Below are 22,481 nucleotides of genomic sequence, written 5' to 3' on the forward strand. Positions count from 1 at the left end.
AAATGTATTCCTTATTTTAATTTAACCATTTTTTTTACAAAATTGGAAAAATTTCATTGTCAATTTTTAATTTCCTATCGCTTTAGACATCAGACCTAATTTCAAGAATAGATTCCATTTGCCTAATCTTGTATCTCCGGAACAACCATTCTACCATAAACATTATTTAATATTAAATGTTATATATATGTGGATTCAGAACTAAAACCATGAATTTATAAAGTGGACTTGTTTTAAAATCAAAGTAGATATATTAGGGTAGTTTTTAAAAACTGTAATAATACAACATTAGTAACTATCTTTATTCTCAAATTGGTAAAAGCATTTAACATGTACTTTACAGTATAAACAAATTAAGTGCTAAGCATTTTGCTTGTAAATTATTTAAAGTGTTTCAGGCAATATATAATTTGTACAAAAAGTAAATTCCAAATAAAGCTTTGGTTAGAAGAACTGATCATGTACTCATACCTATTTTCCAAAATTGTTAAAGAAAAAAAAAAAACTTCATTAACACAGGTATTTCTTATACAAAGCTTTTTTACTAAGAGGGGAAAATATTATATTAATTGCTTTTAATTCCCAAGTCTGGATCAACCTTTTTTCTCTCATTTGTATGTGGCCAAAATACCATCATTTTTGACAATGATAAATTGTGTAGAATATCACCAAATACTTTATTCTCAGGAAGGTAATCTATTTTAAAAATAGATTAAATCTGTAGGACTGTGAGCTTCCATAACTACCAAGATGCTTTCTAAAAAAGTTTCAAGCATTAATTGGGGGTAAATCACTTCTAATTTCCCTTAGGTTAATATCTACGAGGCACTAGTGCTCAGAATCAAGTTTTATGTATACCTAAAAAAACTAAATGTTGCCCCAAACTTAGTGTTTTTACAGAGTCTACAATGTATGGATTACCTTTATTCATATGAAAGTAATAAAAATGCTACCTAACAAATAACATAATATACCAGTTTAACCAAATTAACAATCACAAAACTGCAGACATTTTTCTATTAAAATTTTCCAGTTCATTGAGCACTACTCAAAAATATGATTATGAACTTACATATATCCTCTTTTAATGTTTATGTTGAACTGTACATTGGTGCTCATGATTTTTGAAAATTCTACTTACATAACTATGTAATTCCAAAATGGAAAAAAGAGCCATCACAAAAATTCACTGGAGACTAATATTCTTTCATGGAAATAATTTATAAACATTTTTAAATTCTACCCTGAATTATTTCAGTTTTGCTTTTTAAATAGATAAGCTTTTCATTTCAATTTGTATATTTTAAAACTAGTTTAAACAGAGATAAACAAAACCAAAGAGTACTGTTAAAGCATTCCTTACTTTATGTATGATGCCTCAAGGACCACATACACAGTAACATATCACACAAAAGAATTTAAATGGTTTAGCAGATTATAGAGCAAACCTAAAAGTTTATACAAAGCTAAACACCATATTCCTCCTGTTTATTTTAATTTGATCTTGGCTCCATTTATTATCCTATAATACCCAACGTGTGACATCAGTTTTCTAACTGTTCCAATTACTTATACGTACCTCTTTAAACAGCTTTGTAACATTTGAGAACATTCAACCAATCTTTTTCATTAGATATAATATATCCTATGTATTTCTCACAAAGTGCTCACTTTCCTGAGCTATATTAAACACCTTATAACAGGTGTATGTATAACTGAAAACCCTAAAATGTCAACTTTACATTTTTAATAAATGCATAGAGAACATAACACTTTGGAAAACCTATTAATACTTCTTGGATATTATAATATATAGGTTTTATTTCCTTCAGCTGTAAAATATTTAATCTTTATACCTGGTTATTAATTTCAGACCTGAACCACATTTAGAAAAATTTTTTCTGAAATTTGATTGTTATTAGGCTAAAGAAACATATCTGACCCATGGATCTTCCAATAAACAGTCCTTTTATAATGCTCAATGCAAGTATCAAATTTCCATGCCACAAAAGAGTAACATTACATCAGAACTACAGGAAATAAACTTTTATTATAATACAGTATGCTTAAAAGTTAAGGTGCTATTCATCATGCTCTACATCATTCTGTCTTTACCAAGTGGGCATCATGTCTGGGAACCACACCCTACCAAGATGCTTGGACACCTCCCAGTGAATCTGCTCCAAACTATACTTCTGGTCAGGAATTAATACTTCCTCCATAATGGATAACTGAGACAGGCGGCCACCGCACATCTTCACAAACTCAACAAAGGCACTGCATGAGACTTCGCATTCCCCTAGTCCAATAGCTGACAGATTTTTGCAACGTTCTGCAATGCGAATTAACTCTTCATCAAGTGGCCGTAATCCATTAGCACACACTACTAGTTCAACTAGTCTAGGGCACGTCATTCCCACACGGCCAAGCACATCTTTGCTTACTGATCTCCCAAAGTAAAGATGGGTGGCAGGTATTTCATACCGAAAGAATGGATCAAATTCCTCTTCATATAAAAAAAAATACATCACTAAGTTCACTTTGGGTGAATGTCTGATGAAAGCATCCCAGCTGCTCTTCTGAATGGTATGGAAGTGTGTTTGTCCAGGATTCTCACTGACTACATCAATGCGCAAATGTTCCAATCGAACATGTTTTTCAGAAGATAAAGCAAGCAGCAATTCATCACTTAATAAGTGGTAATTCAGGGCCAGTTCACGTAAGCCATGACACTGATCAGCCACACAGAGAATACCTTGAAAGAAAAAAGACCTAATTATTTACAAACTTCTATACAAGTTTATCATCTGTTCAAAACTTAATTCAAGTACATATCCCACAATAAAATTTACCATATTTCCTTTCCATTACCACAAAGATATACAATTTAAAATTCAGTTGTATGGCTGAACTAGCAGAAAGTTACAAACATTTAAAAATCAATTACTATTTTGTCTACAAGAAAATGAGACCAATTCTAAATCTGATACCTTAAAAAAATGCTCAATTATCAACTCAGAAAAATTATCAAATATTACTAAATAACTTTATCATTTAAAAATATACCATGACTAAGTTTTATATTCATGAACAGTATCATATTTTTTAAAAAAGCTTGTTAGTAACACCAAACTTATAGGTTAAGCCAAGAAAAATTATGTGATCATTGCTACAGAAAGCCAAGGGATATTTAAAAAAATTTTAAACCTAATCCTAATAAAAAAGGTAAAACCAAATAAAATGTGATTCATGTAACTAAACTTCTGAAAAATAAAAATATTTCCACCAAATGAGCAACAGAGTTTTTAAGTGCTCAAGTGCTTGTCAAATGTCCAAGAAAAATATACCAAGATACCACTAGATTAAATGAGTCAAAAGGTAACAACCTAATTCACATATTAATGGAAATAACACAAAACTTTTAAAGTTCTAACATACCCAGAAAGCAGTTCTGTAAAAGGTTCTCTATAATAAGGGCACTATGCTTCAAAACTGCCCCAAGCCCCCTAACAGCACATGATTTTACCAAAGGTCAGTATCTGACCTCTGAGGCAGCCAAGATTAAGAACTCTGCCTCAGACAGACCCTATACTATCCGATTAAATGACACACTCCATTCCTCATTTGCATTAGAAACGACGACAGCAACAGGAAAACACATTATCTACTATTTGCTGTACAAGATGTTAGGTTCTTGGGATGTTATCCCACAGATACTCAGAAAAATCTAGAAAAATAAGTATTTCTATTTTGAAATTGAGGCAGTTAGCTAAAGGCAGCAAAGCTGAAATTCAAACACAGACTGAGTGACTCTTCATGTGCTTAACTACTTAAGAAGTGACAAGACACAGGCTACTAAAAAGCCAAAGCTTCAGGGCAGTGGGAAGATGATAGAGCCAACAGACTCAGTGAAAAGATAAACTGAATCACCAGTAAGAGAGTCACCAGAAGAGGGACAAAAATGGTATCTGTGCTTCGCTATTCAGCTACTGCAATTTCTATTCTCCACAAGGCATGTCTGTATTTTGAAATAAACCCTGATCACCCAAGGTAACCAGAGCATCTCTGTTCTTTGCAATCTCATAAAGCCTGATACAAAAAGAAAACACATAAGAAATATTAACTGAAGATGCATATTTTAGACCTATACATATTAATGACATGAGATAGCACTGGATAACTACTAAGTAGTTGTGGCAAGCATAATTCTAAAAGCAGTTCCCAAGATTTCCTAATTCCTGGAACCTCTAATAAATGTGGTACGACATTACTCCCATGATTATGTTATGTAGCACAGGTGGTTTTAAAATAAGATTATGAAGGTGGTTCTAATCTAATTGCATGAGCCCGCTAGTGCTGAGTTTTTCTCTGGCCTGTTGCAAAAGAAGTCAGATTGAGAGCTTCTCTGGCCAAGCAGAGAAGCCAGCTGAGCCTTGCCTATAACTCTGTCCTACAGAACTGTGGCACTACTAAGCAGGTGTAGATTTAACCTGCTGTATTGGTAGTTGTTAGTTATACATACTTACAAGTGTTTAAGTACTTAACACAAAATAGTGACAAAGATAAAACTGGTAACTATTACAACTCAATAATAAAAAGTCAAATAACTGAAACAGACAAATGATATGAATAGACATTTCTCCAAAGAAGATACACAAATGATCAGTAACTACATGAAAAAGTATTTGAGTAATCAAGAAAATACATATCAAAACCACAAGGAGATACCAGTTCATACCCAACTGAATGGCTATAATCAAAAAGACAAATTAACAAGTGGTGGGGAGGATGTTGAAAAGCTGGAATCCTCATACACTGCTAATGGAAATATAAAACAGTGCAGTTGCTTTGGAAAACAGTCTGGCAGTTCCTCAAATGGCTAAACAGAGTTACTATATGATTCAGAAATTCCACTCCTCGGTAGATATCCAAGAGAAATTAAAGCATATGTTCACACATTATAGCAGCAGTACTTTAAAAAAGTGGAAACAACCTAAATTTCCATCGACTGAACTGATCAACAGATGCAATAGGATATTTGGTAATAATAAGAAGAAATACTGATACATGCTTGATACCATAGTTGGTAGTATTATAAATTCATACAACTCATTTGAGGGGGGAAACACACACCAAGAAGCATAAAAAAGATCCAAACCCTTAAACCTAGTTCTTTCATTTCTTAATAATTTTTCCTCAGGAAGTAATTAATAGAAGTACACTGCTATGTGCCAAAATAGTTAATTTTTTAATCACAGCAAAAATGTGGAAACAAGTGTCCAACCTTAAAAGAGTTGTATGTTGGCAAATGTTGGCTTATCAACAAGACAGACTATCAAGTAACTAAATGTCCATTAGTTCAGCTGCTAATAAATGAGTGTCTTGCATGCCAAGCACTGGTGCCAGGATGGTGAAGGAGTAAGAAAGACATCCTTATCCTAATATAAGGCAGCAGATAATAAAACAAGAATGTCCTAGGAGTCAAAAGGGAATCAGTGAAGATTTCCCAGAACTAACACAGTGAGACTTGAAGAATTAGAAGAATCAAGCTGGGACAAAGCTGAGGGGAGAAGGAAAGTAAATCGTGTTTTCTGTGTGAACACCCAGACATGGAAGAAAAAACAAATGTTCTCAGAACTGAAGAGTGTAACTCACAATATGCATGTAAGAGAGTATCTAACAGTAGGCAAGGGCCAGATTGTATGGGACCATGTCAGCCTCGATAAGGAGTTTGGCTCTTAATCAGAAATATAGTGAGAAGTTTTGAAGGAAACTGGAGAAAAAAATACCAGATTTACATTTTAGAAAGATTACTCTGGATATAGCATGAAATTAGATCAGTGAAGAGCAAGGGTGCAGGTTAGGAAATCAGGTGTGAGGGTACTGCAGAAGATTTTGGGAGCCTGGAGTACAGTAGTAAGAGTGGAGATGAAGAAAGGTACAGTGTCTTAGTCAGTTTGGGCTGCTGAACAGTGTCATAGATGGGTGGCTTAAACAATAAACATTTCCCACAGTTCTGGAGCTGGAAGCCTAACATGAGGGGACTGGGCATGGTCAGGTCCTGGTGAGAGCCACATCTCTTCCTGCCTTGCAGATGGCCATCTTCTCACTGTGCCTTCACATGGCAGAAAGAGATATCATCTCTCTCCTGTCACTTCTTTTAAGGTCACTAATTCCATTTATGAGGATTCCACCCCTATGACCTAATCACCCCTCGAAGACCCCACCCTCCTAATATCACTACATTGGGACCCAGTATATGAATGAGGGCAGGTGGAACAACAGAAACATTCAGTCCACAGCATAGATATCAAGGCATATTTCAGTGATGGAGTCACCAGACCTTGGTGACTAAATGGATATAGCTAAAGTAAGGATGGGAGGAATTAAGGGTGTCTGTCAGGTTCCAGACAACTAGATGGACTCAATGACATAGTAAAAAAGGAAAAGCAGATTTTGGGAAAAATAAGTTCATTAGTCTGAATTATTAGTGAGACATTCTAGAGGCACTGGGCCACTGGCAGCTTAACACATAGCTCTGGAGTTCCAGAGACACCGAAAGTAGAAGGTATTTACATATAGAATGTAACTGAAGCCACAGATGACAATGATACAACCCAGAGTTTACACAGAAAAAAAGACCAGTACAGAACACAGTGAAACATCAAATTTTAAGAAACAGAAAAGCCAACAAAGGAAACAGAGTTGGAACAATCAGAGAGGAAGAAGGAAAAATCAAGAGTATGGTATCAAAGAAGCAACAGTCACTAGTGTCAAATAGTACCTTCAGGCCCAGGAAGATGATTACAAGGACTACATGAAATGGAAAAAAGTTTGATAAAATGTTCAGAGAAGAAAGTAGAAAACAGCCCTCAATTTTATCTTAAAAAAAGAAACTGTAATATGCAAAGTATGGGTAGAAAGAAAATACATGAATATGTTAAATTCTAAATTAAAATCTACAATTACACTCTTAAATTAAAAAGTACTATAAGTTCTTTCTCTTCCCCTCCCAATTAGTCCAAAAGTCATTAGATAAGACCAAGTAAGCTTATGCTATACTATCAGAATTGATGTGTACATTTAATAAAAATAAACAAACATAGGATGTACCAGGATAAAGAGAATAATGAACTGACAGTCACAGAGAGAAACCAGAAACTTGTAAATACTACAAGTACGTTCAGAGTGCTATGAAAACCACAGGTAGGGGATCTAAACCAGATAGGCAGAGGAAACAGGAACAAAACTGGAAGACCTGAGCTGAATTTTGAAGGCTGGGCTAGTTAGCTGGATGAAGAAGGAGGAAAAAAAAGGTCATAAACAAGGTATAGTATATTGGGCACACACAGAGGTACAAAGAACTGTAGTTATGTAGTGCTTATGTAAACTGTAGTTATGTAGAGCTTATGTAAAAGCTACCTGTGAGTGAGTAACAAGATTAGAGAGGTGAAGATCAGGGGACAAAGGACCTTGTACACTCTGAAGTTGTGAAGTATGAACCTTACTCTCAGAGCAAACCTATACAGTGCATAGTAAAATGTGACCAAGGTCACACAGGAAGTTAACTGCCAAAGCCCACTCTTCTCAACTTCTATTTTATTTAGATTGTCACCATCACTGATAGTCTAGAAGTGGCCAAGGAAGCTAGGAAAATAATGGAATAGACCTAGCCATGCCCATCACCAAGGCTCTCCATGTAGGAGACTTGGGAGAATGAGCAAGTAATCTCCACCGAAGAGGGAATCATTTTTGGGAGGAAAGTCAGGCTTTAGTTATGTCCAGAAGATGGGAAGTGCTCTGTAGAGAGATTGGGATTTAACATTGTCTCTTAAAAGACAGGCTTCCCAAATAACACAGCTGAAGCACTTGGGGAGTGATGTCAGCAGTGGGATGATGAGTCAGCAGTGAGACAGTAATACTAAGTGTTTGGAATTAAATGACCTCAAAATGAATAATGTAATAATGCTTAGAACATGCTATACCAGATAAGTTGGGAAGAGCTTTTATAATGCTATTCACCCATTTGATGGGCTCCTGGCTCCAAAATTCAACTTAGGAAAAGCATTAACTTGCAAAATGAAAGGCAACAACTTCACCACAACTCTTCTCCCTCTATAAAGTGAGAAGAAAAGCAACTATGAGATTGCTCTGACTCAAAATCTATCCTGTTAGCTCAACTGCAATTAGAGAAAATTCTATTTCACCTAAAGAGGTACCGCAGGCAGACCTCATACTGCCCTTTCCTTGTACTTTCTTTTTAATTTATTCATTTTCTAGCACAGATTGGACATAAGTTGCCAAATAAGGAGATCAGAAAATAATTGAAAGTGTTTAGGCGAGGAGTGCTACAGAACTCAAGCTATGGTATTATGACATGAAAAATATTTTTATGCCAAGAAAGTAATCATATTAACTCCCTTCAACGTTAATGATCACAATTTTTGTTAATTTGATAAACACATCAATACATTTTACTGAAGTGTTAGCTGGTAAAAAAAAAACAAAAAAACTACAACATACCTGCTGGAGAGACATGAGGACAGCTGCTCATTTTTAGCAGCTTGAGTGTATCACTGTTGTTGGCCACCAGTACTTTGAGGGAGGGATCATCCACTGGGGTATCATCTATCTTAAGCGAGGACAAGGATTTGGAGTTTACAAACACAACTGTCAGTGCAGAGATAAAGTGAGACTGAAAAGCAAAAATATTAAAACATTGTTTCAATTTTTACAAATAAGAATTGAAAGGTTTTCATATAAATACACACATGGTTCATCTGAACCCGAGCAATATATTCCTTAACTGTAAGGGGTAGCATCCCATCACCCTGTTGTTAGAAGTATGGTAAAAAAGACAGGTCACTATCTGCCATCTTCGAGAAGAGTCTTTTTACATGTGGGGGTGGGGGAAGATTTCAAGCCTCAGGATGAGGGTCTCTAAATCACAAAAATTACCGGTAAGTAAAAAGAGGAATTATGGAATCCAGGATAATAGTGCTTCTCAGACACTTCACATCACCTTATCTGGAAACCCTACTCTAGTGTTATAGTAATAACTTAGCATAATCATTACAAATTAGAATAACAAGCAATTTGGAAGCTACAGAAGACTTACTGAAATACAGAAGCTTATACAAAATTGGATTCTAAAATAACCAAAATCATAACTAAAATCCCAAATTTAAAATCCTATAAAAGTTATCTACAATATTTTCAAGCCTACTTTAATGTATTTTTTTCACAAATGTGCCAATTATTATCACTGTATTTATTATATACATACAAGTATTTGTTAGATACGAGATCCAACCTAAAGGAACCACTGTAGAGAAGCAGGAATTAAAGCATGGTCAAAGTATGCTTAGGATCAGACTCTGAATCAGAGCAGAGCAGCCATAAACCAATAGACAAAGAATCCAGGTACACAGAGCCAATACATGCTCCAACAACTTACCCTATGTAACCAATTCATCCTCCACTTAGCTTTAGAGCTTCACTACAGCAGTGAAAAGGGCTAAGGGCAAGCTAACAGCCAAGACAGTACAATAAAACACTAATGTTCTCGGTCACTTTTCTTTTTGTCTACTGTGATTAAATAACAGGTTAAAGTTTGATTATGTCAACTTTACCTTCTTAAATGTTAACATCTTTCTCCTAATATTTTTAGATCATACTCGTCTTATACAATCACACTTTGTCATTAGAATACTCGTAACTGCACCACTGCCTTCTTTTTCCCATTTTCCTCAAATTTATCTCTGGTCAAATATACTGCTTCCATATTCTTTTCAGTTCTCCCAGATTTCTAGAATATAGCAACATCCTACTTCTATCTTCTACAAAAGCCATAATAGGAAAAAAACCCAGAAGAGCAGCAAAAGCATCCTAAGCCTGGTTAATAAGGAAGCAGTTCTAGATGGACTAACAGTTCCCAAAGGCTTCCCAAAGGCAAAACTACTACATGTAAGCACAGCACTAGTACTAGAGATGCATAATGATAATCCCACGTGGTAAGTAAAAAAAGGAGATTATGCTCAACATACCTTAATAAGGTATGTTTTATATACACTGTATATATAGTTTTTTTAACTATGTCAGTACACAGAAAATCAAGTCACAACACTTCATTTCCCATGTGAAGCTTGAATGAGGTGCTACCACACATATAACTCAGTGTTCCCTAGAGTGAGGCCCTTGAACCATTTTCATCTGAATAACCTTGACTGCTCTTACTTAGGAAGGGGAAATTTGGAATAGGGATAGTAGTCCAAAATTTGAAGTTCCTCACATTTTTATGCACAACAAGTTTGAGAACCAGTCATCTAACTCATGTGCCTAAAATCTTAAAATGTTGAAATGAACAGAGATTGTCTTGCCCATTTCCCTATTTTACATACGAGGTAAACATTTTATCTCAAATACATACATTTAATGAACTTTAAAAAAAATCAGTTTAAGACTTTGAAATCAATGGTGATACACTTGTTACTGATATTCCTTTGAACCACCTGGGTTATCATATACACTCAATTTAGTCATTCTAGTAAACTGTTAAAGAAGTATATTTTACTTTCTGTCTCAAAAAACCTTCAAATTACTGTTGGATAGTAACCTATTGAACATTAACATACTTAGGGGACTTTATCAGTTGCCTTTCTAACACCATTTACTTTTCTATTTTAAGAGAACAGTTATGAGAGAGACTATCCATAGTTAGATGCACGATCATGTTAGAACATACATGATATAAATTAACTCTTTATCAAAAAACAACTTGTCTTTAAAGTCTATAAATTAATCCAAGCTGTACTGATCCTAACTTTGCTCAAAAATACATCTTTACACACTTACAAGAAGATTTTATAAAAGTAAGCTACACCTGCTCTGTCAATACTGACACTTTTCTTTGATTATAATTTCACCAATCTGCTCTGACATTTCAAAAAGGAGCATCTATATGGCTCTTTTCTCTACCATGCTTGTTTCTCGCTTTTACTCATTTATTCTGTCTCTTTTAGTACTTCCTACAAAATCCTCTCTGAATTCATTCTCCCTTTAACCTTACCCCTAAAGCACAAGGTGACAAAAAAAAGCAAAAGCTTTTTAAAAAAATCCTATTGCTTAACATTCTAAATAGTAACTAGTTTTCCATTATACATAACTACTTTTCTCATACTCCTATTGTCAGTAAAAGAAATGCATGTAGGATATCACTAGATTTCTCAATAACATCTAACAAAACAAAACCAGCAGATACCTTTGGTAAATCCATAAAGCTTGGCCGAGCAGTTGAAATAAGACCAAGTGTTTTTAAAGAGCAATTCACAAGTTGCGATAATATATCACAAGCTGCTTCAGCTGATTCTTTGCTGCTGTCCACCTTAGAAAAGAAAATGTCGTTACACATGCATATATTTACATTTTCTCTGTGCGTATCTCAATTTTACAGAAACAAGAAACAGTTATTCGTTTACTGCATTATAATTTAAATAATTAATATTATTTTAATCATCCACTCTCACATACAAAGTCAGCCTTTTCTGAGTCTCCCTAAAAGATTATAAAGGCTGTCAAGACTTAACTTTCATTATGATTAAGATATATATTTAATGATAAAAGGACTTGGCTTTTACGTTGACTTATGCCAAACCAACTATATAATATATATCCCTATGAATACATGAATTTAAAGTATTATTTGAAAAATGATGCTATGCTTGGTAGTGGATCCAATCACACATGTAAATACAGTGTATATGGTATACCTTTCAAGATAACAGAAACTGAATGAATATTTACTCAGAAAGTGCAAATGAACCACAACTTGGGGGTTCATCATTAATGTAATTAATGGAAAGATGAATGTGAAGCAAAATGAGGGCCTCTAACTAGTCAAGCATAAAAATCTGAACCAAGTGAGACACAGCTGCTCCCAAGCACTCTTCTGCTGAGAAATTTCCTGGGGGGAAGGGTGAAGTGGCAAAAAACTCAAGGATAGAAGGAGGAGCTCTTTTATCAAAACAGAAGTTGTTCCCTAGGCTACAAAGCATCTTACAACAAAATAGTTAAATATCATTACTTTAATTTCCAGACTGATGCACATTACCTGAACCCAAAAATGTTCTGAAGAGCTAGTTGTAAAACTGATGCACGGATTTATAATACTTTCAGAGCTGTCTATAATTTTCTCCTTTGGCTGTTTTTCTACACCAGTGGTTCTCAAAGTGAGGTTCCAGGACAAGCAGCATCAACATCACTTGGGAACTTGTTAGAAATGCAAATTCTCATGCCCAACCCAGACCATCTGCAACAGAAACTCTGGGGATAGGACCCAGCAATCTTTGTCTAACATGCACTTCAGGTGTTTCTGATACAAATTTTGAGAACTGTTCAACACTAATAATTCTCACTGCAAACCTCTTTGGTTTACAGTCAGTGATGATTAAACACAAATATCAAAAGAACTCAAAAAAATCCTATGATGTGGCTCTTTCTGCAAATCAGTAATTATTTCCTCAGGAAAATTAACAATCCGTAATAAAAATGTGTGAAGTTATAGGACAAGTGCTTTTGTGAGGGTTATGCAAGTTGGACACAGCTGAATTGTGTCACAAGACTATAGAAGAGTGACCCAGCCAATCCACTGGTACCACTGGACAGAACTGGTCTATAAGACCCATGGGATTAACATACTACACTAATTTTTAAATAGGATTTACCATTATAACCTCCCAGACAAATGAAGAATGACAAACTAAAGGGAAGGCTCTCCAGGTTTTTCCACAGGAAGGTGAGGAAGGGAAAACACACGAGGAGTTCATGGAATTTCGTGTTTGATTCTCCCACCGCATGCCCCCAGTTAGGGTTTCCAGATAATTCACAAGACATCCAACTAAATAAATACTAAGTATGTCCCAAATAATGCATAGGATGTATTTATACCAAAAATTTGTTGATTACCTGAAATTCAAATATAACTAGGCAGCCTCTATTTTTATTTGCTACACCTAGCAATTCTATTGCCAGTGGCCTGAGTACATTTGTGCATTTTTTCTGAGAAGATGACCATAATACACCCAACCATTCCCCTCAGCAAACTCTCCTCCTCAGACACATATGAGAGAACAAGCAAGTAATCTCCATCTAAGAAGGAAGGATATTCTTGGGAGCAGACAAGACTTTAGTTATGGCAAGGAACTCTGGGTTAAGAACCAGTGCTTTATCTAGGTTTAACCTGAACTGATGAACAATGGTTACATGTAAGTAAATCAGGTATTCATGTGTTAATTTTCAAAAATAATTATCAGTATTAAGGATTTAGTAACTATGCCCACATTCCATTATTCATCCACAAAACAAAGCATACAAGCCTCTGTACTCAAATAAGTCACTACTCAGAATCTCAAGAAGCCACCCTACTTCATTTATCTCATCACTGCATGATTTCCAGTACATAACTTCCAGCAATGGAGACAAAAACGGTTCTCTTTAGCATTCTTCCACGTACCTTTTTCTATTTCTCCCCAGAATACATTCATCTAAACCTTTTACATAAAGTTGATCTCCTTTTTCTTTGAAGACCCATATTATAAGGCCATCAATAAGCAAAACTCAGTCCCTATCAGAGAGGGACTGAACAGCAAAAAAGTTCAATAATAATCTCATTAAAAATTTTATTATATATTGAGTTTTCCTAAAATGTATTTGCAATACTTCAATGTAATTGACAGCTCTGGTCAACCATTTGTAATTACTTAGTGATTGCCTCTGCTCTCTTAAGAAATTATTAATAAGTAAAATAAAATGGAGGACTTTAGCTCAAGTATAATTACTTTTACAATAAATGATAATTCTAAATCTTTGAGTACTTCCTCTAAAAAGGCAGTATTTTAAAGATATGAGAAAATGTATTGGTTTAGGTCACTTGCTTCATTTTTTTTAAAAAGGATTTAGAGTATTACCTTGAAGCTGACATACTGCAGATGGTTTGAATGTCTTTTAATTATCTGTTTGATCAGCTCTGGATGTGTAGCTTTCAAATAAGACGTAGCTGGCTGATTCAGTTCAAATTCAAAACATCTCCACAAGTCAGGCATGTGAAATACCTGGTTCCAGTTGCGGCAGACTTGTGAAGCATGAGCACGGTCAAGAAGAGGCAAATACTTAAATACTTGGAGAATAATGTCCTGAAGGAGATTACCCCAATCACAAGTCTGAGAATGCTCACTTGTAGTCCTCAGTTTCTTGGACTTCTCTGCAGTACCTTCTTCTGATGAATTATGGTCACTATCTCTTCCTGCTCGTTTCATCCTAGTCAGAAAAATGCATCATTTTTTTTTCATACTTATGAACAGAAATAAACCTAAAATTCATTCTTCTGTCACTGAAATTTGTATATATGTGTTTATAAATACAAACACAAACATGCAGAAAGAACTGGACGAGTAAGTCAAGGAGAAGAGTATCAAAACAAAGTATAATGAAAAATGCCAGTGGAGACCAACGGTCATTTTACAAATTCTATACAGTTTTTAAACATTTATATTTATACTGTACTACATGGGGGAGAAGCTTATCATGACTGTGAAACTAAACCAAGAATTTGTATTTCAAAACTTGTCAACTAAAAGGAATACATAAGAACCTACAGTGACACTTTCTAAATGTTTCTTAAAAGTCGTTTTAAGGATACCTGCTGAATTTGAGTTTCTTGAATTTAAGGTAGACCACAGTCCCAGGAACCTCCAAAGACGGTATGAATTAAGCAAGCAGCCAACTGATCTTTCCACACTGAATAGTCTATGATGTGTGTTACTGCCAGACCCAATTTCTGCTTAAAATAAGCAAATTCATCACTCACATGCATTGTTTGGTTTCTTCTCCCAAAACATCACTTAGTATTACAATGGGCTCCCCAAGTTGTATTTCTGAATAACAGGTATGTATTTATTCTATGTATTTGTACTACCCTCATTCCATTTGTTCCTTGAAAATAGTCTTTTTGTTGCAAAGTAGTAGTATGGTTAAAGAGAATGTGCTCTGGAATCAAGCTCCCTAGATTGAATCCTGGCTCTACCTCTCACTGGTTATGCTGCTTTAACTCACTAGCTGCCTTCCTGTGCTTAGCTTGTAAAGTGGGAATAACAACAGGGAGGGCTCTTGTGAGGAATTAAATAGCATTAGGGTTTTTGAGAGGAGATAAAGGATTGCTGAACTCAGGTATAGGAAAGCAGTCCAGAAATGTATTGGTTTAGGTCACTTGCTTCATTTTTTTTAAAAAGGATTTAGAGTACAACAGAGTAAAAACAGAGGTTACCAACCAGAAGGCAAACGATGGTTATTTCTGTCTTAAAGTGTGCATGTTTGGGTTTGTGTGCATGTGCAAGCACGCACCAGAACACATACTTTTTGTAGGAGAAATACACATTGGAAGTAGATTCCCTACATTAATATAGTTAATGTAGTTATAATAGTGAATGGGATATTTATAATACAGCAGTGAGATTACAGGTGAATTCTTTATCCCAATATGCCTCTCCATATTTTTCACATTTCTTCTAGTGTCAATTTTACTGTAATCAGATAAAAAGGTCTTGATTTGTTATTTGGAAAAACAAGCATCATAGGCTCTCTACACTAAATGGGGTAACTTCAGACCATTCACTAGAGCTCCTCAAGTTTAGGGCCTACAGTACTTTTCATTTGTTTCTTGAGAGCAGTTCTGGCAGGGTGGTAGTTTGGATTAGGATATTTGGTTGAAGTTTCTTAAAAGGTTGGCTTGTTGTTCCAACTCCCTCCTCCTGGCATATCAGCTTTATAAGAATTTCTGATTCTTGTGTTGACAAAGGCTGTGCATATGCATGAGTCTTAAATATGTCTCTGTAGACTCTCTATCCAGTAGCTAATAAACTTGTGAAAGGATTAGGGCCTGGAAAGAAAGCACAGAAGAGGCCCCTGGCCTTCATGCCATTAAAATCAGCCCAGGTCTTGCACCTACACAATAAACTGCCCATTCCTCACTGCCCCTATTTTCAGCTATGTGAATTAAGTGAAGTAAATGATGTACATCCTATTGAGCAGGGGAAAGGGAGAAAACACAATGACAGAGGTGATGGCCAAGATGGTTGTTTCATGGAAGACTAAAACTTGTATGTGAATCCAAGAATATATTTTTAAATACACATTTATTAAAGAGGTAGTATAATCTACAACACAACCTATAATATTAAAAAAAAACCTCTCTGAGTAATAATGTCCCACTAGAGGTTGAAATAACATTGTCATTATGACCCATTTTTCTGCTTTAACTTACCCTGAAGGCTTACTTTAATTTTAGCAAATAAATTTTGGGTCAAAGAACAAAGAGTTTGCTACCCAGGGCTTATAATTTCTCTTCTGACTACCTAAAACTACTCAGAATTTTGAGATACAGAGATTCAGAAAAGAATGAGGCCTTCTTTGTAATTTCTACTCCTTATTATAGAATGTAGATTGCTGTTTCTGGGGAAAAGTCTTCTAAAACGATAACCACCCAAGTTAAAGATGGCATGATTCATTTTACTTTAGAGTATACAGACATTAAAAAAAAAAAAAAGACAGCCTATTCACATAATTATCTTTGCTAATACTTTGCTGATTCTAACGACACTTTCTTTTGTCTATTATAGCCCTGTTTTAAATAAGTATATTTCAATACCTTTCCGAGTTGAGGGGAAAAAAACAATTGGCATATTAAAAAGAAATATGCAACACTGAAAAGTAGTATCGCTTGGTTTAGATAAAAGACCTTTTGATCACCAAAGTATATTTTAAGCGCTTACTAGTTCATGAACAGCTGAACAAGTCTGTAATTTGTCATACATAGAAGAACACAGTCGGCAACTAATACAATTTTTAAAAGTGTTTTTTTTCAAGATGATCTTAGTTATTCATCCAAAGATATATATATATACTGCTTTCAAGAAAGTATTTTATTAAATCTATTTACACATGAAGCTCTGCTGTATAGAAAATTAAACAATTCTATTTTTTAAATAGAAGTTGCAGTTTGCAAAGAATTTACTTCAATGGACTATTTACCTCCTACATTTTAGTCAAAGAGAAACAGCTCTTGTATTACAGCAGAAGTGCGTTGGAGGAAGCTGGAGAACAAACGTCATTAAGACTTTGTAGGGCACCAAAACCAGGCTTCTTCAGAGTTCTAGTAGTTCAATTTCAAACTGCAACTTTTCCAAGCCCCAAATAATTGATGTAACTTAGGCCACTACAGCATTTGGTAAGGGACTACTATTAGCATAGAGACCCAAAAAGCAAACTAATGAGGGAAGACTACAGATTAGTTGAGTAGCACAGGCAGTAAATGAACTCTTTAACATTTCTCTACACTCTCAAGGGAAGTCAACTAAGGGCGAAGAGAACTCTTAGCCGTGTGTCCCTTCTTGTATTAGGCACACTGGGAATGGAGTAATTTTAAAAGCCCATTTGTATTTTGCTCTAAAAAGCCTGTTCACATTTTCTTTCCATTTATGTTCTGACTCTTTATCAAAATTAGCATTCTTTGGCAAATACAAAAATAAAACAGTGGAAAAAGATGAACTCTTAGAAGCAGATAGTAGGGAGGTGGTGAGAATGTGTCTAGTGGTCATTTTGTAGATACCAGGAAGTCAATGGTAGTTTTATAAATATTTCAGGAATAGGAGGGGAAAAAACTGTAACTAAACGATCAGGGCTATTCTCGACTGAACATCGCCGGCAACAATATCATAGGAATCTCACCTCTTAGCTTGGAGATGCAGGCCGATCATCTAATAGGCTGCCTCCTGACCCCTGAAAGCCCGCCACAAACAGGCGCGAAGCTGCTCATCACAAGTTGACCAAGTTTTCCACTTGGCTACGCGGCCCGGGGCGTGCCCGCCTCCCTGCGCCGCCTCCACGGACTGCCTGTCCCTGACGTTTCTCCTGCACCCTGCCCTGCCCTGGGCAGTCTCTGACACCTTAATGGCTCTCATTTCTCAAGCTGCAGGCACAGGCGTATCAGACGCCGGGAAAAGCCCTACGGAGCGCGAGCTCTAAGGTTCCGGCCGCCAAGCCCTGCCGCGGTAATAAAACCCGGCGACGGCCCGGCTGGGCGGCCCGTGGCCGGCGCACTCGCACCACGCCTTGTTGACAGGTTTTGGGGCGGGCACCGCGGGGAACCGCCCCCGAGCCGGCCCTCGGGTCCGAGCACGCGCCGCGTCCCGCCCGACGCTGCCGAGGGGCGGCCCTGCACCCCCGGCCCGCCCCGCCGCCCCCACAGGTCGCGGGCGCGCCCGCCCGGCCGTCCCAGCGGGGCTGCGGCCCTGCCCGTCACCGTTACCTGCTGCCGGGGGCGGCGTTCCCCACGCGCCAGCCCGGGCTCCGGGGACGGCGGCGGCTGGTCCCGCGGCTCTCACATGAGGCCCTCGGGGCCCCCCGCTTCGCGCTCCTGCCGCCGCGGCCCCCCGCGCTCCACCCGCATTCGAGGCGCTGGTCCCCCGGCGGGCGCCAACGCGGCTCCACCTTTGCGGCTCTGGCTGCCCGGAAGAAGCCTTCCTTCTCAGGCCCGCGCCGTCCTTCTCCCGGGACCCCTCGTCGCCGCGAGAGACTCCCTCAGAGAGCTAAGGCCACCGCGTAGACGTCCCCGGCGCCTCGGCCCAGACACAGAGTCCAAAATGGCGCCCGGGGCTCGCGGTCGCGCGCTTTCCCAGGCGCGTCTCCTCCCGACGGGGGCGGGCGCGTGCCTGCCGCAGCGTGCCCACGCGGGAGCGCGCTGCCCTGCGCCGCGAGAGGGCCTCCGCCTCCCGGTTCCAGGAGGGCGGGTCGCCCTCCGAGCGGAGACTGACTGCCGCTCTTAGGAGATGTTTTGTTGGGAAGCCAGTGGGAGGCTGCAGCTAGCTGGATGCCGAAGCAGGTCGTCATCTGCTGTTGCAACTGGAAAGTTTCGGGCGGAGACCCAGAAAGTAGGGAGGGAGAGTCCAGGGGCCGCAGCCCGGCAGTGGTTCCGGGCAAAAGAATCGCCCAGCCGCCGACAGCGGACATGCCTCCGCGTCCCGGCACCTCCCCGCTGGCCTCGTCGGCGCTGCGAGACCCACGGGTTGAAATGCAGGCATCGAAAGTGTGTACACACACCGTTTGTGCATGGGGGTTGTTAAAATCTTGGAGGAATTATATCAGAATATTGACTGTAACGCTGGGATTACAACTGATTTTTATATTTAAACGTTTGTATTTTCCAGTTTTTCTACAAACGGTTTTTGTCATCAGTTACTTTTTTTAAAGCCCACCTTTACGGAGTATACTCCTCAAATTTCTAAATAGCTTTCTGAAACACGATGAGGGACGTGTAAAGGAGATGGCTATTATTTAAAATCAAACCTCTGGTGAAGCCTTTTGTAAATGGAGGATTCTTTGTACACTGCTACCTAGTTAGCTTGTTTTAAGTTTGGATTCTGGATACTGGGGTTTTGTTAAAGTTAAAAGTGTCCTGAGGTGCAAAATCGTAACTTGAATCATGCACCGTCCTTCCCACCTCCCTGAAAAATAAAAAGAAAGTAATTTACCATCCAAAGATACCTTCTGAGTCGTCTGACCTCTGCCTAAGAGACTGGGAGGCAGGGATGCCCTGGAAGTAGTCTACTCGCCCACTTCCCTCAAAAAAACAGCTAGGACGCCATGTGTAAAATTACATTAACACTCAGCTTGAGAAAATGCCAGTGTTTTCTGGCTATCTGATGATCAAGTCAAACTGAATAAAGTGTCTCCCCACGTAACAATGTGGATGTACCTGAACTGCAACATTTTTTTTAGGTTCCTCAGTGACTGGATGCTGAATGACAATAGGAAGTTCTGAGATGGAGATGATAATTATTAGAGGAAGAAAAACAAGTAACTCAAAAACAGGCCCATTTATTTAAAGCTAGGTTAGCAGTATAAATGATCAGCAAAACACATTAAACCAAATTGGCAAACATAACTAGTATACATTATGTCACATTAAGACTGTCCAATTGTAGTGCTTTTTTATTCCTTATTACAGTCTATCCTCTCCCTAAAGACATGGATCTTGTCACACTTTACCTATTAAAATGCTCTCTCTCCTTCCCTGTTGTTATGTAATGATTTTTATTTCACCTTTTGAAAAAAGAAAGTTGTGCTTATTTCGTAAATCAGTCGATACTTATGTACATTTATGAGTCGTATTAGTTAAGATCAGTGGCATTATAGGGAGGAAAAGGAGGGTGGCCATGGACTAGTTTGGCCCAGTGGTGAAGAATATTTTATTATTGACCCTGTTTAGAAATGCCGGTGCAGGTGATGATAAGAAACACACCAACATTTAGTCAGCTTATTATTGTTTATAAATTCTGCACAATGTACTCCCTCCAGTGGGGATGGGCGCCCCCCACCTCTTTCCCGACCTTGCCCCTCCACTGATCAGGATAATTAGGTTAGGTTGAATAGTTCCTTAAACACCATCTTGAATTCCTTGTCTTGATGGCCTTCATAGTTTTTCGGAATACTGTTCAGGTATTTTGTAGAATGTTCTTCAACTAGGTTTGTCTCTTGTTTTTCTCATATTAGACTGAGACTGTAAGTGTTTGGGAGGAAGATCACAAATGTATAAAATACCATTCGCATCACATCATATCAAGGGTACCTGCTCTCAGAGGACTTATCCCTGCTGATAACACAAATCAGAGATTGAGGTCAAGTTGCTCCACTGCAAAGTTACTTTTTCTCTCCCTTTCCTACTGTTGTCTTTGGAAGTCCCTAAATGCAGTTCACAGGAAAGGGTTGGGGCGTTCTGCATCATCTCCTTGAGCTGGTAATGTCTGTATAAATTATTTGAGATTTCTCTGCATGGAAGGATTGTCTTCAAATCCCTTAATTTCACACAAATTTTGTGTCTATTTTCTTTGTGATGCCCTCAGATCTGTCTTACAAGTAGCTCATTCTTTCTTAAGCTCTTTTTCATCTTTGTTAAGCCAATCTCTTTTTTTTTTTTTACTTTAAAAGTTAGCCTTGGTTCCTGGTTCTTTTTCATATCTCCCTGATTTCTTGATGTTCTTTTCTTGTTTTTAATTCTTTCTCCCCCTACCTCTAATCATTTTGATCATAGGAAACGATGGGGGAGGGGTCTAATCCTGATTTTTGTCAATGTTTGCTCATGGTGAGTTTGTTACTCATATATTTCATGATTTTGGATTGTGAGTTCATCTTCCATGAAGCTTTAGCTATAGGACACCTGTGCAACCTGGTTAAGGGTGTGTCGTCAGAGAGGTATTTTTGCGTTTGCTTCTGCCAGGTCCTGGAGGATATTCCTATCCTGAAACAACTTTTCATGACTTCTTGACTTCTGGGTTCTTGGGCCATTAGAGTATAAAATCAAATGCTAACCTGTGTGAGGGCAGGCCCATGGTTATGAATTCTTAGAAAGTCTTTTTTTTTTCTAACCGAGAACCCAAGCTAAGACAGATCAGTTTACAGTTCATCTCCCTATACCTTTGGCCAACCATTCCTTGAGAAAGATAAAGAGCTTCAAAATTCAAAATTATATAGGCATCTGTTACAAGTTCTCTTGCAGACTCAACTCCTCTCCCTATACAAGTCACTATTTCTTCAAGTCATCCTTCCCATCAGTCTCTGTTTTGGTCTTAAGGACTTCACACTTACTCCTCTCAATTCATCCTCTGCGTCTTTTAGCTGCCCTTTCATATTTGTCTCTCTTTAAAGTATTATATATTATCTTCTAACACTGATTTTCTGTTTACAATCTAATGTTTATTCCAGCTATTGGAAATACCATTCCCAAAATTTCTAATTTTTTTTCATATTCATCTAGGTTTTAAATAATCTTTTTTTTAAATAAATTTCACAAACATACATATGATTTCCATATAACTATATAGGAGGTATATATGGAAATGAAAATAAACAGAAAGCTGCAGTAATAATTCTAATAGCTGATGAAATAGAGTTCAGTACAAATAACATCATAAGGGAAAAGATGCATTAATAATAGTAACAGTACTAATAAAAGAAACAACAGAGCAAGAAGATGGCATCCTCATGAGCATATTATGTACCCCACCATGTACAAAACATACAAAGCAACAACTGATAGAACTGTATGAAGAGATTGATCAATACCTATAGTGGAAGATTTTAACATACCCATCAGAGAAATGGATAGATCAAATGTGAGCAAAATCATCATAGATCTGAAAAATACAATTAGTAGTAACCTTAAGCTCTTGGATATATAGAATTTTATGCTGCAAAAAATTATTGTGGAGAAACAAAACTCTTTAGAAAAAAGACCATTTATCAGGTCACAAAAGAAACTTAAATTCCAAAGGTTCAGCATGATACAATGTTTGTGAGCCATAATGCAATAAAGTTAGAAATTAATAACAAAAGGACCACTAAAGTTTTGCCTGGAAACTAAATAATAGAGCTAA

The 22,481-nt window shown here is 37.4% G+C and overlaps 1 protein-coding gene across 3 annotated transcripts; it reads right to left on the reverse strand.

Annotated features, from left to right (window-relative positions):
- Positions 1-283: 283 nt before the first annotated feature.
- Positions 284-18,697, reverse strand: FBXL3 (F-box and leucine rich repeat protein 3). Of its 3 annotated transcripts, none has more exons than XM_057494613.1 (5): positions 17,779-18,259; positions 13,965-14,313; positions 11,261-11,383; positions 8,524-8,695; positions 284-2,755 (listed from the first exon to the last, which is right to left on the reverse strand). In XM_057494613.1, the coding sequence occupies exons 1-5, from the start codon at positions 17,805-17,807 to the stop codon at positions 2,112-2,114; spliced, it is 1,317 nt and encodes a 438-aa protein (XP_057350596.1). In that variant the 5' UTR covers positions 17,808-18,259; the 3' UTR covers positions 284-2,111. The 3 variants fall into 3 exon arrangements, with proteins under 3 accessions (XP_057350596.1, XP_036749762.1, XP_036749760.1); XM_036893867.2 differs by lacking the exon at positions 17,779-18,259 and adding an exon at positions 18,541-18,697 and having other exon boundaries at positions 1,023-2,755; XM_036893865.2 differs by lacking the exon at positions 17,779-18,259 and adding an exon at positions 18,359-18,697 and having other exon boundaries at positions 1,023-2,755.
- Positions 18,698-22,481: the final 3,784 nt, after the last annotated feature.

This window comes from Manis pentadactyla, chromosome 17 (assembly GCF_030020395.1).
Source record: "Manis pentadactyla isolate mManPen7 chromosome 17, mManPen7.hap1, whole genome shotgun sequence".
NCBI classification, from domain to species: Eukaryota; Metazoa; Chordata; class Mammalia; order Pholidota; family Manidae; genus Manis; species Manis pentadactyla.

What these genes read in the sequence shown, in the direction of transcription:
- FBXL3 (XM_057494613.1), bottom strand. Translation starts at nt 17,807, where the DNA reads ATGATCGGCCTGCATCTCCAAGCTAAGAG. An exon ending in TGCAGTATGTCAGCTTCAAG is followed by an intron (nt 11,384 to 13,964) that starts GTAATACTCTAA and finishes TTCTTTTCTAAG; the next exon opens with GTGGACAGCAGCAAAGAATC. An exon ending in TCCTCATGTCTCTCCAGCAG is followed by an intron (nt 2,756 to 8,523) that starts GTATGTTGTAGT and finishes TTTTCTTTCAAG; the next exon opens with GTATTCTCTGTGTGGCTGAT.